Source organism: Brienomyrus brachyistius, unplaced genomic scaffold (genome assembly GCF_023856365.1).
Source record: "Brienomyrus brachyistius isolate T26 unplaced genomic scaffold, BBRACH_0.4 scaffold51, whole genome shotgun sequence".
NCBI classification, from domain to species: domain Eukaryota; kingdom Metazoa; phylum Chordata; class Actinopteri; order Osteoglossiformes; family Mormyridae; genus Brienomyrus; species Brienomyrus brachyistius.
In genome coordinates this window covers 615,380-632,409 of record NW_026042326.1, presented here as the reverse complement: position 1 = coordinate 632,409, position 17,030 = coordinate 615,380, and the positions used below count along the sequence as shown (strand labels likewise).

Sequence of the window (17,030 nt, the reverse complement as noted above, 5' to 3'; positions counted from 1 at the left end):
GCGACTCGCGGCGCGACCCACCGCTCCGTCCTGCGCTGGGCAAGCTGCCGGAAGTTTTCGCACACCTCCTCCGCGAGGTGTGCATCCTCCTCGAGGCACAGCCCCTCCAGAATGTCCCGGTGTTCTAACGATTCATCCTACCTTATCAGATTTTCCTACCGTAGCGCAATGTTATAGTTTTAACCATCAGTTTTTCCTACCTTATCAGAAAATGCTACCTGTATAAATGGGAGGTATTTAATTGAACTGCACTACATAACAACATCCTACCGCATGTTATGGTAGCATAATTTTATTTACACACTTCAACCCCATGAAATTATGCTACCATAACGAGGGGTAGGATTTTTTTATGACACACTTCAACCCCATGAAATTATGCTACCATAACGAGGGGTAGGATTTTTTTATGACACACTTCAACCCCATGAAATTATGCTACCATAACGAGGGGTAGGATTTTTTTATGACACACTTCAACCCCATGAAATTATGCTACCATAAAGTGGGGTAGGATTTTTTTATGACACACTTCAACCCCATGAAATTATGCTACCATAACGAGGGGTAGGATTTTTTTATGACACACTTCAACCCCATGAAATTATGCTACCATAAAGTGGGGTAGGATTTTTTTATGACACACTTCAACCCCATGAAATTATGCTACCATAACGAGGGGTAGGATTTTTTTATGACACACTTCAACCCCATGAAATTATGCTACCATAACGAGGGGTAGGATTTTTTTATGACACTTCAACCCCATTAAATTATGCTACCATAAAGTGGGGTAGGATTTTTTTATGACACACTTCAACCCCATGAAATTATGCTACCATAACGAGGGGTAGGATTTTTTTATGACACACTTCAACCCCATGAAATTATGCTACCATAAAGTGGGGTAGGATTTTTTTATGACACACTTCAACCCCATGAAATTATGCTACCATTGTCACGATCAGGTACGGGTGAAGCGGCGATCGTGCGGTAGGGCGTGGAAGGAGCAGGCAGGCAAGCGGGATAACGGGAAAACGAGGGTTTAATGAGGTAACGGGGAGCAGGAGACATGTAACGCCACTAACATCAATGACAGACAAAGCAAACTGGGGAGACCAGGACTTAAATACACAAGACTGATGAAAAGCAAACGGACACAGCTGGGTACAATCCGGGAAACACACGTGGGTAATCAGGGGGCGTGGCACACACGAGGAGCGGACGAGCCGGGCATGACAGAACCCCCCCCCAAAGGCGCGCTACTCCGGGCGCGCCAAGGAAGGGGGCGACGGACGGGACGAGGCAAAACAGGACCTGAAAAACAAGAACAGAATCAACGCAGGACCGGGAACAAGACAGAGGCACAAAACACAGCCAGGGACAAGGCAAAGGACAAAACCCGACAGAGGGCCGGGAAAGCAGACAGACAGACAAGAAAGGGCGAAGCAGAGGGCACAGGTGGGACACAAGGGCCAGGAGTGAACGGAGGGAACACAGGAGGACGAGGAGCAGAGACGGGAGGAACGAAGCGAGGGGGAGCAAAAAACGAAGGGGCAGAGACAGGCGGGACAAAGGCAGGGGCGTAGGGAGACAAGGAGGGGGAACAAAGGGGAGCCCGAGGGAGACCCAGCGGGCGACGGGCGGCAGCCGGAGGGGCCGCAGGCGGCCGGGAGGCCGGAGCCAGAGGGGACCGAGAAGGGGCAGAGGAGACAGGGCGAGGGACCCGCGGAGGGGCCAGGGAGGGAGCAGGAGGGAGCACCGGGGAAGGGGACGAGGGAGCAGGAAGGGGCCAGGGCGAAGGCCCGGAGGAGGGGGGAGCCGCAGCAGGCGGCGACGTCCGGGGAAGGGCCGGAGGTAAGGGCCCCGCAGGCGACCGAGGAGCCGCCGTCGGGGAACCCCCAGGCGACCGACCAGGACCCGGAGAGGGGAGCGAGGCAGGGCGACGAGGCACCGGAGAGGGACCCGCAGGCGACAACCGACCCGGAGGGCCAGGACCCGCAGGCGCCAACCGAGCCCCAGCGCAGGCGAGGCAGGGCGAGCCAGGGGGCAGGGCGGGCGGGACCCCAGCCCTGCGTCTGTGTCCCCTCCCTTTACGGGACACAGACATGACCCCAGGTCGGGGTCGAGTTCGCCGGGGTGAGAGAGACAAAGTCACTGGAGGAGAAGGGACAGGAGCTGGAGCTGCTGCAGACGGAGGGGGCGCCTCTGGAGCTGCTGCAGGCGGAGGGGGCGCCTCTGGAGCTGCTGCAGGCGGAGGGGGCGCCTCTGGAGCTGCTGCAGGCGGAGGGGGCGCCTCTGGAGCGCGGTCAGGGACTGGAGCGCGGTCAGGGACTGGAGCGCGGTCAGGGGGCGCCTGCCCTGGAGCTGCAGGTGGCTGCAGTGGGGGCGCCTGCCCTGGAGCTGCAGGTGGCTGCAGTGGGGGCGCCTGCCCTGGAGCTGCAGGTGGCTGCAGTGGGGGCGCCTGCCCTGGAGCTGCAGCAGGCAGCGAAGGCGGCTGCGCAGGCGGCGGCGACAGCAATGGCGGCTGCACGGGAGCGGGGTCCGCCGGCAATGGCGGCTGCACGGGAGCGGGGTCCGCCGGCAATGGCGGCTGCACGGGAGCGGGGACTGCAGCCCTCTGGAGCAATAAGAGCTGCCGCACGTCCTCTGCCATACTCACCAGCTCCTCGGGGTCGGAAGCGGGAGTAAATGCTGCAAAGCTCCTCTGGAGTCGCTCCGCTAGCCCCGCTACCTCCGGACTTACTGGAGGGACCAGTTCCCCCCAGATCCTCCAGAACAACCCCTGGAGGGCAAAGAACTGGGAGGCGCAGTTCACCGGCTTCCCTAAGTGAGGCGCGGGTAGCGCCTCCGGGGTGGTTACTGCAGGGGGAGAGAGCTGTGTGTCCGTGGGCGTTAACGGAGGGAGCTCCTCGGGACAGGCAATCGCCGGTCTCCTCCTCCTTCTCCGGCGCCCAGCGGCGGCGAGAGGTGGTGCGATGTCCTGAAAAACAGGCGGTGAAAGGATCAGCTCCGGGTAAGGGTAGAGGAAGGGCTCCTCGTCCTCATCCTCACTGGAGAGCCAGTACTTCCACACGGGATCGGGGTAGTGTGTGGTCAGCTTCCGGGCTGGAGGTAGAGCGGGTACTTCCCTCTCATTCTCCTCCGAAGTGATCCATAGCCGGGAGAGCGAACAGGCTCCCAGGCGGATCGTCTCCTCCGGTCCTCTCCTCCTTCTCCGGGGGCCTTTCCTTTTGTGGTCTGTCATTCTGTCACGATCGGGTACGGGTGAAGCGGCGATCGTGCGGTAGGGCGTGGAAGGAGCAGGCAGGCAAGCGGGATAACGGGAAAACGAGGGTTTAATGAGGTAACGGGGAGCAGGAGACATGTAACGCCACTAACATCAATGACAGACAAAGCAAACTGGGGAGACCAGGACTTAAATACACAAGACTGATGAAAAGCAAACGGACACAGCTGGGTACAATCCGGGAAACACACGTGGGTAATCAGGGGGCGTGGCACACACGAGGAGCGGACGAGCCGGGCATGACAACCATAACGAGGGGTAGGATTTTTTTATGACACACTTCAACCCCATGAAATTATGCTACCATAAAGTGGGGTAGGATTTTTTTATGACACACTTCAACCCCATGAAGTATAATGTTATTTTGTGGTGGAATTGAACAAAATGACAACACAAAAGTACTGGTACTTTAATATGTATTTGAAGCCAAAAAGAAAAAAAAAAACTTTCACAAACACTTTGTACAAATGAAAGCAAACTGATTCTTTGGATCAAAATTTGCACATTGAAAATGTGCCCATCTGTTGCAGTGGTCGCATTGGACCTGTAAGTATAAAAAAGTAATAAATTAGAATCTTTTGTAGACAGAACAAAGTAATACTCTATATATATTGTTGTATATATTTAATGACCTGCAAAAATTTACCATTTCAATTAAGGTTTTGTCAGCATCGCCTTCCATCATGGAGCAAATGACACAGTAGTCCAATGCCTTGCCTACACACACAGAAGTTCCCATAAGCTTTTTGTGCTTTTATTATGAAATGTGTATGACTGAAGCAACACAGTTAGATGATTATTGTGGATATTTAATTACTCTAGAACCCACCCTGATATTCCAGGAGGGAACAGGCTATTTCCAATCGGGCATTTGTCACGAAATCTGAAGTCGTCTGAACTCGACTGATGTCTCCCTCTGAAAGGAGATGCTCAGCAAACTGCAAAAAAGAATAAACAAGTATATCAATATCACTATAAATTTGTCACAATATGAGTACATATCCTCGACCCTAAACTGAGGTTCAGCATAAATCTTTTCATTTCAGCATATGCAATACACCATGAAGTGCAATGTTGCTGGTATAGAACTAAAGCTGAAGAAATCAATAGAACAACTACAAATATTTATTTAAAATGTGCTTTTTGGGTATTTCAAGGTCGCTGTACACAACAACAAATAAATAACACACAGCAATGATAGCTGTGTCATTATTATTCCTTCTGCAAAACCAACACCTGTATACAACAAATTATAAACTGGAATAGGTTTAAAAGCATCAATGAAAAGTTTTTAAAACATTTACCTTCAAAATTAAAACGCCGCAACTGCTACCATCTCTCTGCTTGTTGTGTTGCAGGGTTGCTACTGTCCATGTTGCTCTGTTCTCATCATCCCCTCTCTGTTTCATAAAATTCCTAAAACATAAAGGTCATTACATTCACATATAACAAAGTAAAGACATTATAATTTTTCCAAAAGAAAATATTCAATATACTTGAACTGTGATACCTCCAGTTGCGCAAAATTCTCCTCTCATAGGAGGCTTCATTTCCAAATGGGTCTATCAGAATGATTTTTTTGAGGGGAATGTCGACAACCTAGAAATATTTTGATGCAATCAAACATACATAATATTAGTTGATATTTTTAATAATATAAAAAATATGTAATTGTAATATTTATTGTTTCACAATGATATAGTGTTCCTAATTCCCACTCACCAAAAGTATCCAATGGGCTCCAACATTCACGGGGCATGCCCACTTCTCCACCACAGGAAATTTCATCTGTGGTAAGTGGTAAGAGTAAGTTAGTAATACTTAATCATGCAAGATATAAAATGTTACACTATGTTATGATTTACCTTCATGAGAGTTCGGAATTTGCCAGTAAACAAAGATGTTGCCACAACTGCACACATCTGGTGTATTGGTTTCTGTAAAAAATAAATAATCTTGTCTTTTATAGATTGAATATGTAGTTTAAAAATGGACAAATGTTAACTGTTTTCATAATTGATACTTTTCTGTTGTTTCTCCAAAATGTAGTGCACATATGCATCAATAACCTGCAGACAACAGGTTTATAGGCAACATGCAAAACTACCGTATTAATATGTTGGACAACTTATTTTCCTTCTCTTACTTCATCCGAAAGCCACTCATTCCCCTGCAGGGTGCGAAAAGAATGATCATACAGTTTGTATGGGCCAACAACTGCTTCAACTCTCCCAGTGTCCTTTGCAGCCCAAAGCATCATCACTAAAAAGCAAATGTAAAACAGTTAGTGTTACAATAAAGAGGTCCATCAGACCAAGTCAAAAGCAAGAAATATCTAAAGAATTTGTAATGAAGCAGACAAACTGAACTCATGCAAACATAAAACATGTAATATACAGAGGGTGGACTAAATAGTCAGTTGGGTTGCTCACCCTTTCCTAATTTTTAAAACTGTTTATACATAAACATATTTTTGGCATCGTTTAGAGATTAACTATTTTGTGTATAGTTATCTGATCATGCTGTTATTTTGTTCACCCATCTGTAATTCAAGCAACAAACTTGTGACCAACTGGTCAAACAGGTAAAAAGTAAATGTTACACACAAAACGCTGGACTGGGCCAAACTGGCCAACTGGACAGGGCCAAACTGGCCAACTGGGAGCTTTGTAGTTACAAGACAAGACCTTCTTCTTGGGGTGTTCTCTTTGATATAGGGTTTTTGTCCTGTGTTGGTATTTTGCCTGTGGTGCCTGTGTTCTTTTTGTCAGGGGGAGGGGTGCTGTCATCTGAGCCATCAATATGTTTTTGCATGTTTTTGGCAAAAACAATAACAGAGGGTCTCTTCAAGTTGTGCTTGATTACCTCTGGGTCATTGGCCTTGTCCAAAGACTGCTGAGGTCTTAGCGTGGGCTTGACTCGTTCCACACAAGGAGGGTCGTTGAATGGATCAGTGGGTTGTGAGCTCCTTCTGTATGGCTTCAGGTGGCTGATGTTATATTTGTTTCTCAATATTGCTCCTTCGCGATTTTTTAGTGTTACAATTTTCCCACTGATTGTCTCTATAGCGTATGGTCCAGAGAAATCAGGTTCCATTCTGCCACCCTTCCTTCCATATTTTCTTATGTTGGCCAAAAGAACTTCATCTCCAACTTTGTACACAACATTTTTGTATTTCTTTTGCACCCTTTTCACATAAGCTGCCTGTTGCTTTTCCTGTGATTTCTTTATATTTTCTTCTGTGGTAGCTTTAATGCCCTCCATTGTTTTGTTTTTCAACTGTTTGAACTCACCGTAACTTGCTTCATCAGGGAGGATGATTGTGGAAAGCTAACAAGTAAGATCACAATGGCAAGACAGAAATCACAATTTATGATTAACATTTTCCCTGTCCTGCATGGCCTTAACATGAAGTGAAACAAAACAGGTTGAAAAGTCATACAAATTATAACAATTGTGCACAGGGAGAACAAACTCCCCAAAGAAAGGCCCCATTCAAACGGATTTGAAACCAGGACCTTATTGCTGTGAGGCAACAGTGCCAACCACTAACCCATCGTGCTGCCCCTAAATGTAAACAATTTAAGAAATAAAAAGGTGAAAACATCTACACCCCCTGTATGTACATAGAAAGCTGTGGAAAACTTTCAAGACATAGTTCTACCACAGGACAGTTTGCAAAAACAGCACAAACATCTGCATTGAAACTACAAGACCTTATATTTGATTATAAAATAGATATATAAAAAACGGAACATGTCGTAGCTGTTTTCAGAAGCAATTGCCATGGCTGTTCAAGCCCCAATTCATTAGCTTGCAATCACCTTGTCACAAGAAACTATGCTAAACTATGTCAAGATATGAGTAATTGTACTTACTGGCAATTCAATGGGAACCTGTGAAGGAAACACTGCCTCTCTTCCGTACATAAGCAGAAATGGTGAATGTTTAGTGGTTGTATGGACCTTTGACCTTAAAGAAAATAATGTTGCATCCAGATAGATGTCCCAGTCATTCTGCTGGTTGTTAACCAGTTTCTTCAGAGCTCTTAACAGATAATTTAAAATAAAAAAATAATAAAATTAGTAAATATAACAAATCTGGTCACAACACACAAAAAATAAAACATCCAAAAAAAATAAAACACCAACCGTTTTATATTGTCGTTTGTTTTTTCATCCAGTCCATTTGTTTGTGGATGGTAGGCTGCAGTTACACTTCTCTCAATGTGCAACATCTCACACAGGCTGCGGTTGAGCTTTAAAAGAAAAACAAAGTTATTAAATACTAAATAAATAAATTTTTAAATAAACAAAGAAAGAAATTCATTACTTCATTACTTCATTGACAAATTCTCTTCCTTGATCTGACAGAATTCTTTTCGGACATCCGTGTCTGTAAATCATGGAACAGAGATGCCTTCCAACTTCAGTTGCAGACTTTCCTTTCAAAGGAAATGCTTCAACCCATTTAGAGAAGTAATCTGTCGCTGTAAGGATATACTGGTAGCCATCAGTGGTTTTAGGCAATGGTCCAGTCAAATCTATTCCAACCAGCTCCCACACAGCAGACACCTATAACAAAAACACACTATGTTTGTGTGTATTTACTCTTGGGGTAAATACTAGTAAATACAATTTGAAATTTGTAAAAGTACATGTAGAGATTGGAGTATGAACTGTATATACATACTGCATGCATTTATTTATAGCCATTTAGCATCTTAATGTCTCTAAAAAAATTTTATGGATTACCTTAATACACTCCAGTGTCTGTACAGCTGTCAAAGGCCTCCCTACCTTTTGGCACTCATCACATTCCAAGATCTAAAGGATATAAAAACATTTCATGCCTGTAGAGTCTTCACATTCATTTGAAGAAAATACATCAACTCATACATACCCAGTTTTCAATGTCCACTGACATGCCATACCAGTAGAATCTGGAACATATGGTATTCCGTGTCTTGTTGATCCCGGTGTGCCCTCCCAAAGGTGATGAATGGAACTCACTGAAGATTGACCTGGCCTCCTCTTTTGTTTTGATCACTCTCCTTGTTCCATATTGAAGTTCTCCATCTAGGTTTGCACAGTAACATTGGTTATAGGGACATGGTTAAAACGGGGGCAAGGGGTTCACGACTGCAGGTTCAATTCCCCACCTGGGGCTCTGTGTGCAGAGTTTGCATGTTGTCCCTGTGTTTGGTGGGTTTACTCAAAGTGCTATGGTTTTCTCCTATAGTCACATGCATTGTAGCCTGACTGGTGGCCAAACTGATAATAGTGTGTGAATGTGAGTGTAATTGTGCCCTGTGATGGATTGTACCATTGTACCCAGCCCTGTTTTCCCTGGGATGGGCCCCTGGTTCCCCTGACCCCTGAGGAATGAGTTCTCCATCTACATAAAGAACATTAAAAAAAACATAATATTGGCTATTATTAAAAATATTCAATTGTTTGACTAATTCTGTAGCTGATGTGCATGTTACAAGTAATTTCTTGTTTTTGTTTTGTAATGGTTTGACATATAGTGCTATATATTACTTTTATTAAAAAAAAGTAATTAGTAAAAAAAACAAACATACCCTTTAGAGTAAATTTTGAGGCATATCTTCTTAAATTTTGCTTTTGTGCTTTCTCGAATCCAGATGGGTATGATCCCACAGAAAGAAAATCATAAATCTCTGTCCATTTATTCTCCATTTCTATAAAGAAAAAAGATGAATTAGTGATAATGAAGAAAAAAAAATCAATGGGCAATTTAGCAATAAATACAAACTAATCTGAGTGTCCACAAAGTAAAAAAATTGTCATGACCATTAAAATTAAGTTTTACTTAACCTTCCTATTATCTACAGAATCATATGAACACTTAAGGATCATTTGATTGTCTTTGGTGCATTGATTTTTAGAGTCTAGGTGTTTTCGCTGCCATGAAAACTATTTAGGTAGCTAGTTCAATTGTTAGTAATTATTTGTGTAGCGAAAACAATATAAAATAAATCCACACAAACGGTAAAAATGTGTACAACGTGTACGACTAGGACAAGCTACTACAGGTTAGCATAAAAAATAACGTTATACATGTGTTCTGTCTTAAAATATACTAATAGTATATTCATAAACTGTTACAGTTAACATACAATCAAAGTTAACATAAAATCACTCAAACAAGAAAACGTTACCATAAAATCTGACAAACAAGAAAAAATAAATATATATCTTTATATACTCACCGCAGGTAACGTTAACCACAAGAGCAGCACGGATTTATGGGCGTTCCGCAAAAGTGGAAAAATATTCAGAAGCACATGCGCGGTGAGCGTAAGTAGGACGGATTCACGGGTAGGATGAATTTATAGAACACCGGCTCTGGCTCACCAGCTCCCACGTCCTGGGATCTTCCTGGATGCCGGGCTGGGCGACCCAGAACAGCACCTGATCTACGAGACCGAGGTACTCCTCTTCGGTCACGGAAGATGCTTCCGTCGTGAGGTCCGTCATTCTGTCAGAGTTTTGCCGGGCAAGCGGGTAATACGGGTAAGCGAACGGGCAGGCAAGTGGGCAGGAAGCAGGCAAGGAGGCGAAATACGGGGAAAGACGGGGATTTATTAAAGGAAGGGAAGATAACCAGCTAGGAGACATCGACTAATGCTAACCAACATCAATGACGGACAAAAACTAAGGCAAGACATGGACTGAAATAGACAAGACTGGGCGAAAATAATCGGACACAGCTGGGCAAGATCAGGGAAGCACACGTGGATAATCAGGGGGTGTGGCACACACGAGGATCGGATGAGCCTGGCATGACAATCTGTCACGCCTGGCTCGTACGATCCTCGTGTGTGCCACGCCCCCCTGATTATCCACGTGTGCTTCCCCGATCGTATCCAACTGTACCTTGTTATTTTGCTCTGTCTTGTCTATTTGAGTCCATGTCTTGCCTTAGTTCTTGGTCCGTCATTGATGTCAGTAGAAGTTTGTACTAGTGTTCTGTCCTGCCCATCCCAATCCTTCATTAAATCCCTGTCTTTCCCCGTATTCCGCCTGTCTGCCTGCTCCTTGCCTGCTTGCCTGCCCGTGCACTCACCCGCCTCATCGGCGATCGTGATACAATCTGCAGCCATCCCAATTAGTAGAAGAAATACTCAAAATAACAAATCAGAATAAAAAATCTCAAAATTATATAAACTAATATCTATGGCAAATTCAATGATTCCCATTCCAATTGAAGCGTGGGAAAAAGATCCGTCATTCACTCCTGATAATGAATTCTGGCTCCAAATCTGTCAGAACACCTTCACAATGACTAATAACACTAATGTTCAACTTATACAGTATAAGGTGTTCCACAGAGTACACATCACCCAGCACAAAATGCACAACATGGGATTTAGAGAGTGATATTTGTTCACATTGTACTTTAAAAACTGTAGATAAGTATTTGCACTCCATCTGGTCGTATCCCCCAACTCAACATTTTTGGCAAAAAGTCTTCTCACATATTAATGGAAAAAATAACATTACAGCATCAACTTCCACATTTCCAAGAATTCCTGGGTTCTTTTATCACCCCTCTAGACTTGCTTGTGAACTCCCAACAAACACATACTATACATTACATTCCATCTTAAAACTATTAACTAACTAATCTAATTAATTCCCAACATTCCCACACATCATCTACTTATTTATTTATTTAGCTGATACAAATATACAGACACCTTATTTCTGTCTATATATTTGTCTGTCCGTCTGTCTGTCCATTTGTGTGTCTGTGTTGTACGTCTTGTCAAGTCTCTCTCTTCTCTCTCCTTTCCTGTTTAATGTTATTATTTATTGTCAAAAGTTTTGTTTTATGTGTTGTGCTGAGGAGGGAATCATGTCATGAGTATGTGGGTGGGTGAGGTACAGCTTCTCTAAAGTTTTGTAACTGAAACTGTCATTAAAAATAAAGTTGTCCTCCAAAGGGGGGTTGCTGGGCAAAAAAAAAGAAAATGTCATCGTGCATTAACCCTATAGTTTACTTACAAGAAGGACTCGATAAGTGCAAGAAGGACTTGACAAGTAGAACTGTGATTTACATTTTATTGATTTCCCAGTTCTTGAAATTTTTTTAATAATTTTTAATTTGGAATCTCAATATCGAACCCTGTCCATAAGTGGATCATATAGGTGTTACTTACTCATCTTAATGTTTTCAGGAGAGGGAAGAAAAGATGATGTTGCAGACCCAGATCCAAAGTCTACGTCAAGAAAACCAGCGTCTGCTGCAAGAATCCCAGACGGCCTCAGCTAAGCTCAAAAAGTTCACAGAGTGGGTCTTCAACACTATTGATATGAGCTAATCCAGAGTGGGAAGAAGGAAAAGTCTTTTGGCACCGTCGTAATAGAACCAAGGTAGACTCATCCAGAATTCCGGTTGAATATGGGCATTGTAGAGCTTATTTAAAACTTCTTTTTCCATCACAGGGTTAAATGTACAGTGTCTGTTTTTGGGAATCGAGCCAATTTTAATGTTTTTTTGTTAGATCTTCTTGAATATTTATTGGTTTAATGTTTTATTTATAAGTAATCCAGACACTCATGGATGCACAGGATATTCTGCCTTCAGTTTTAGATTTTAACTTGTGTTCAGAGCCAACTGAAAATACGTATATTGTCTCTTCTGGACACATTTTATAAAGAGAACTTATGTTGTACGGAAGATAAAGGATATCAGTAGCCTTCTATGTTCTCTGTCAGGGAAATCAGGGGGACAGGAGAAGGGGGCAGGACCAGCATAACCTTTTCTAGATGCAACTGGGAGTGTCATATACTTTGAGTTACAATACGGTCAATATCTATTTGGGTATGTGGTTTGACATTCTAAAATTATGAGTATAATACAGATGAAGAAATCATTTTAGTGACAAACTGAAGATTTGGAATCTTTTAGATGTTTTGCCTTGAGTATTATACTTGGGTTACAGTAATTATTGGATATTTATTTAGAGGGCTAAAAAGCTGTAAGATAGCATTCTAGAATTATCTAACAGAAATTCCGTATCCGTATGCAGTTTGAATTTCATTTTCAAAATAAATACAATTTAAATACAGTAATGTGAAGACAGAAAACCAATATTTGTAAATCTAAGTAAAATAGATCTAAGAAGTGGGTAGAAAAAGGCAAAGGAGAGAGAGAGAAATAGGGACAGAAATAGTGCAGTGACAACCACCTAGCAGAGAAGGGGAAGGCAAAGACTGGAGTCACAGCCTCATTAAGTGGCTCGGCAGAGAAGGATAAGATGATTACAGATGATGGTGAATATCTGTATTTAGCAAAGACTTTCTTTCTGATAGAAACTTAAGCCGCAGGCAGTATTGCATAAATGAAAGCATTGGTGAGGAAACACAAACATTCACTTTTACCACTCTTCATTTCTTCAAACTAAACTCTGCTGCCAGCTTATTACAAAGGATTATTGGGATATATTATGTTCTTTTTTGAAATGGCTTATTGAGTGCGATGCTTTAAATACATATTTATAGACCATAAATTAATGATGATAGTAAATTATTGTGATACCCTAAATTTACTGCTTACGGTGCTGAAAAGCATAATGGTTTTGTTAATGTTGTTGGCAGGTAATGCAGCAACCTGTTTAGTTATAACTGCCATCTTAACCTGACCTGCATAATCAATACTCAGAGAAAAAAAGGACTCCAGACATAATTCAGTAGATATGTTCTATAGAAATAAGGTCAGCAAATACATTCCCTGATGAATATGAAAACATTTTGATAGTGATATAATGCATTTTGTAAGGTTTGCTTAACCTCATCTCACCTTTTCACCATTTTCCTGAAGATAGTTAACAGATGTCATACATCACTTAAAAATGACCATTATCATCATCCATATAATGAATTGAATCTGGACCACATAAGAATGGGTTGGCAAATTTGTTTGAGCATCCTATTCTTGGAACTTGTTGTTTGTTATAGACAACCCATTGCTTAGTCAGAAGTCACCTAAACGGTTGAGGAGACCACTCTTCTCAGTCACACCCTCCAAGTAACGCTATTATTCCCCACATTCAAGCACCTTACCTAGTTTTTCCAGGATGGCTACTGACTCCTGTAATTTTTATTTATTGCCATACTTTCTATAGGACTTTCAATATGGGGAACTCTAAAATAGCTGGGACTCCATCTGTAATTGAGAGGTTTTGCTCTAGAACCCATTCTATGTGTAGATGGAAGGTGGACTAGCTGATACCCTTCACCCTCCAGAGGTAATATTCCACTTTCCCAAAGCCAGTGTCTATTGCCAAGGCCTGGTCTGTCTGCATCCTCCCCTCTCGTACTTGCCACCCAAAAAACACCACAATGACTCCCATCATTCATCATGTGGATGGTGAGGCCTTAGTATGGCTGCACATAGTGAGTTCAGGTGGAGCCCAATTGGGTTCCTTGGTAGCCTGTTCCCAGGCACTTGCCATGTGAAATTCATGATAATCGCAGGAAAATGGATGACTATTAATATTTATTACAAGAAGATGTAAATATATACATTTAATATTTAATGATCTATTTATGGTAGCTCATCTTATCAGACATCAAAACATGACCAGCTACCCTGTTGCTTTTACATGTTTAGTTCGTGAAAACTGCTATACAAATTTAAAAAAACTAGCACCATTCTGTCAAATGCAACAGAGGAACTACCACAGATTTAAGTGCTTTTGTTTAAAGACTCTTCATCCTGCTGTAAAATAAGGCTATTTGAGTTATGTTGGTCATGCAGCCTTACATAATGAAATCAGTGTGATCATTTCTCCAAAAAAATGATAAAATAGAACAAATGGATGGCAATACTCTATGGATGGTTATGTTGGGAAATCTGTCAGTGATGGGTATCATTAGCGAAAACTCTGTAGAAATTATGCTAATATATTGACATTTTGCACAAATTAATTATGTCAATGATAGCTACATGTACAAATAATGTTTGAGTATATTTTAGCTATGTTGTTTGAGTATGTTTTAGTTGCAGTGTCATACTGTGCAGTTAATTTGTTTTATACATGAAGTATTTCTCCATTACATTGCCTAAAAAAGCTTGCTATTCATTAGTTTTGATTTACACACAGTTTAGCGGCACTGTGCAATGAACATGCTTCTTAGTTACCAGAATTTTTTGGCATCAGCAAATAGGTTTGCATGTCATTTTTGTGGTGGCATTTTAGTGGAACAGCTGCTGTCTAGATAACCACACACCTGGCCATTACACTGCAGTAGCGGATATGCCTCATTGGCTCTGTGCGTGGGAGGTAGCTATGGGTATATGTTTAGTTTCTTATGGCAACACTGATGCAATAATAAGACATTATTTGAATATAAAATAATGAGGCATTCTCTGAATTTGATGATTTTTAACTGATTATGTCTGTTTTATCAATAAATTTTGTAAACATAAAGCATAAATCTTTCACAGATTAAAATTTTAATAAGATTATTATATGTGAACATAAGAGAACCATTGACAAGTCGTGATTGTTGACTTCAATGGATATAAGCTGCCATAGACAAGTTGTGGACTCAGGGTTATCTGCTCAGGTCCATGTATAAAGCTGCTTCCCTGACCTGTGAGGAGCCTGTGAGTGCATGTATGATTTATCAAGAAGCCGTACAAATCAAGGGAATCATTTTACAAGCACAGCTTTACAAATGGCACCATGTACATTATCATATTCTGATACTATTTTAGTGGCATGGGTGATGCTTGTGCAAGACTAAAAAATATATACTAGATTTGCAACTAAACCTTGTTGCAACACGAAATGGTCTGCAAAAAAAATCTGCCTTTCAATTAGTTTTTATGTCATGGACAGACATTTTTAATCAACTGATTGTTGTACATTATACTGTACAGTTTTTATTAAAATGGAAGACAAGAAGTTTTTCCTTTGTTAAGAGTGATCCATAATTGCAGAATAGACTCATGCCCAAAAAGCCTGGGAATGTCACATTTATAAATGCCTGGGAAACACTTTATAAAAGTGTTGGCTTAGCAGAAACGTTTTTCATCCCAGTGGTTTACATAGCTTACAACTTAATGTCTTTAGTATGTGTAAAGACATACTGTGACGACAATCGTCTTGCTTTACCAAACCATCTCAAGGACTATTTATGTTAAATAATGATAAAAAGGTCAATACGTTGAACACATTTCTTTTACAAATAATTGTGTGTAAAGTAAAATTGGTGTCAAATATTAGTTAATTGAATAGTTAGGAGCTCCCATTTTGACTTAAAGTTCTATTACATATATTTACATGATTAAAAGATGCTGTTTATTTCTGTGATGTTTGTGAAGCTGTGAAATGGACTGCTAGCCTTATATTGTGTTGCTACTGTACAGTACAACATGTGACCTCTGCAACTGCAAGCATTATAGGCAAATTTGTGATCTATTATCACATTTGATAGATTGTATTTTGACCATATTTGTCAGAATCTATAAGCCATTATTCATGCTCAGTTGTATTGACAGCTTCTTTGGTGATGACAAGCCTGTGTAGTGCAATGGGCTAAAAGCAATCTACAGTCTGTGATTATCTCTCTTTTCCTCAATGGTGTTCTCACTGAGAAGTGAGTGTTCCCTAATTCAGTTGTAGTGGCTACGGAAAACATTGAAAATAATTGAATGCGTCAGTAAATTTCAGGTTGGGTGATTGCCTGCGTACCTTTATCTATTTGTGTTTTGTTTTTCCTCTGTCTGTTGTTTACAGTCAGCTTAAATAGTTGCCCCCTCCCACATATGACCACTACTTAAAATTGGAGCCCTACATGTGAATGCTTACCTCTTTTGTTTCTTTGAGTTTTGTTCCATATTATTATAAACATCCCATAGAAATATTAATTTAATATCATTTTCGTGTATGATTTACATCTACTGTATTTGTATTAAAGCTGCTTTCATTGTGCATGTTTTTCTCTCAATAGTATTCTTCTTTCTCCCGATGTACAAAATGTTCTTAAAATGTTAGATTGTGTGTATTTACAAGAATATATATACAAAATATGTTTACATATTTTACTAATCTTTTGTAAATCATTAAGTTTCAAAATAGAAAATATTTACAATAGTAATAGGTTTCTTTAAAATAAATGAAGTGCTGTCATTTTTGATGTTTACGTCTTATTGATTGCCTGATATAAAGAGATTTTTTTTGCTGTTACTTAATGGGGTAAATAAATGAATTCATGATATTGGGAAAATGTGTTTTCTTGTTACTTTAAGGTTCCTCGTGCAGAACAGACCACTTACTGACAATTTATCAAAGGAAGTGTATTGAATTACCAACAGGAAGCAAAGGGGAAAAGTGACAGTGACTGAAAATTCCTATAAAGACTCAGAAATTAGTAAAAAAATGGTATAAGCAATAATGTAAATGAATTTAATCCTTTCCAGACCACCAAATAATTGCCTGTTTAAATCTATTTACCTACTTAACTAGTGGTAAAAAAAGCACTGACGATCAATATAAAACTAATACACGCTTGATAAAGCACACAAACAAAAGGTATCTGTACAAGTTTCAGCAGGTCTGTTTTTTTGCTGTGTTCCGACTTTTCAGTAGAGTTGAGGATAGATTTTTCTCCACCAAGCCCATTCAAGGTCTGAATTGATAGAGGTGAACACATCTCGACCCATACAAGTTTTAGCAGGAATGGTCGAGTTCCAAGATATT

The 17,030-nt window shown here is 41.1% G+C and overlaps 1 protein-coding gene across 4 annotated transcripts in view; it reads left to right on the top strand.

Annotated features, from left to right (window-relative positions):
* Positions 1–16,354, top strand: part of LOC125723767 (signal-induced proliferation-associated 1-like protein 1) — a 168,155-nt gene extending 151,801 nt beyond the window's left edge. For all 4 annotated transcript variants that reach the window (XM_049000498.1, XM_049000497.1, XM_049000499.1 and 1 more), the window contains one exon: positions 11,496–16,354. In XM_049000498.1, the coding sequence (XP_048856455.1) occupies positions 11,496–11,639 (144 nt within the window). In that variant the 3' untranslated portion in view covers positions 11,640–16,354. The remainder of the gene's footprint in view (positions 1–11,495) is intronic.
* Positions 16,355–17,030: the final 676 nt, after the last annotated feature.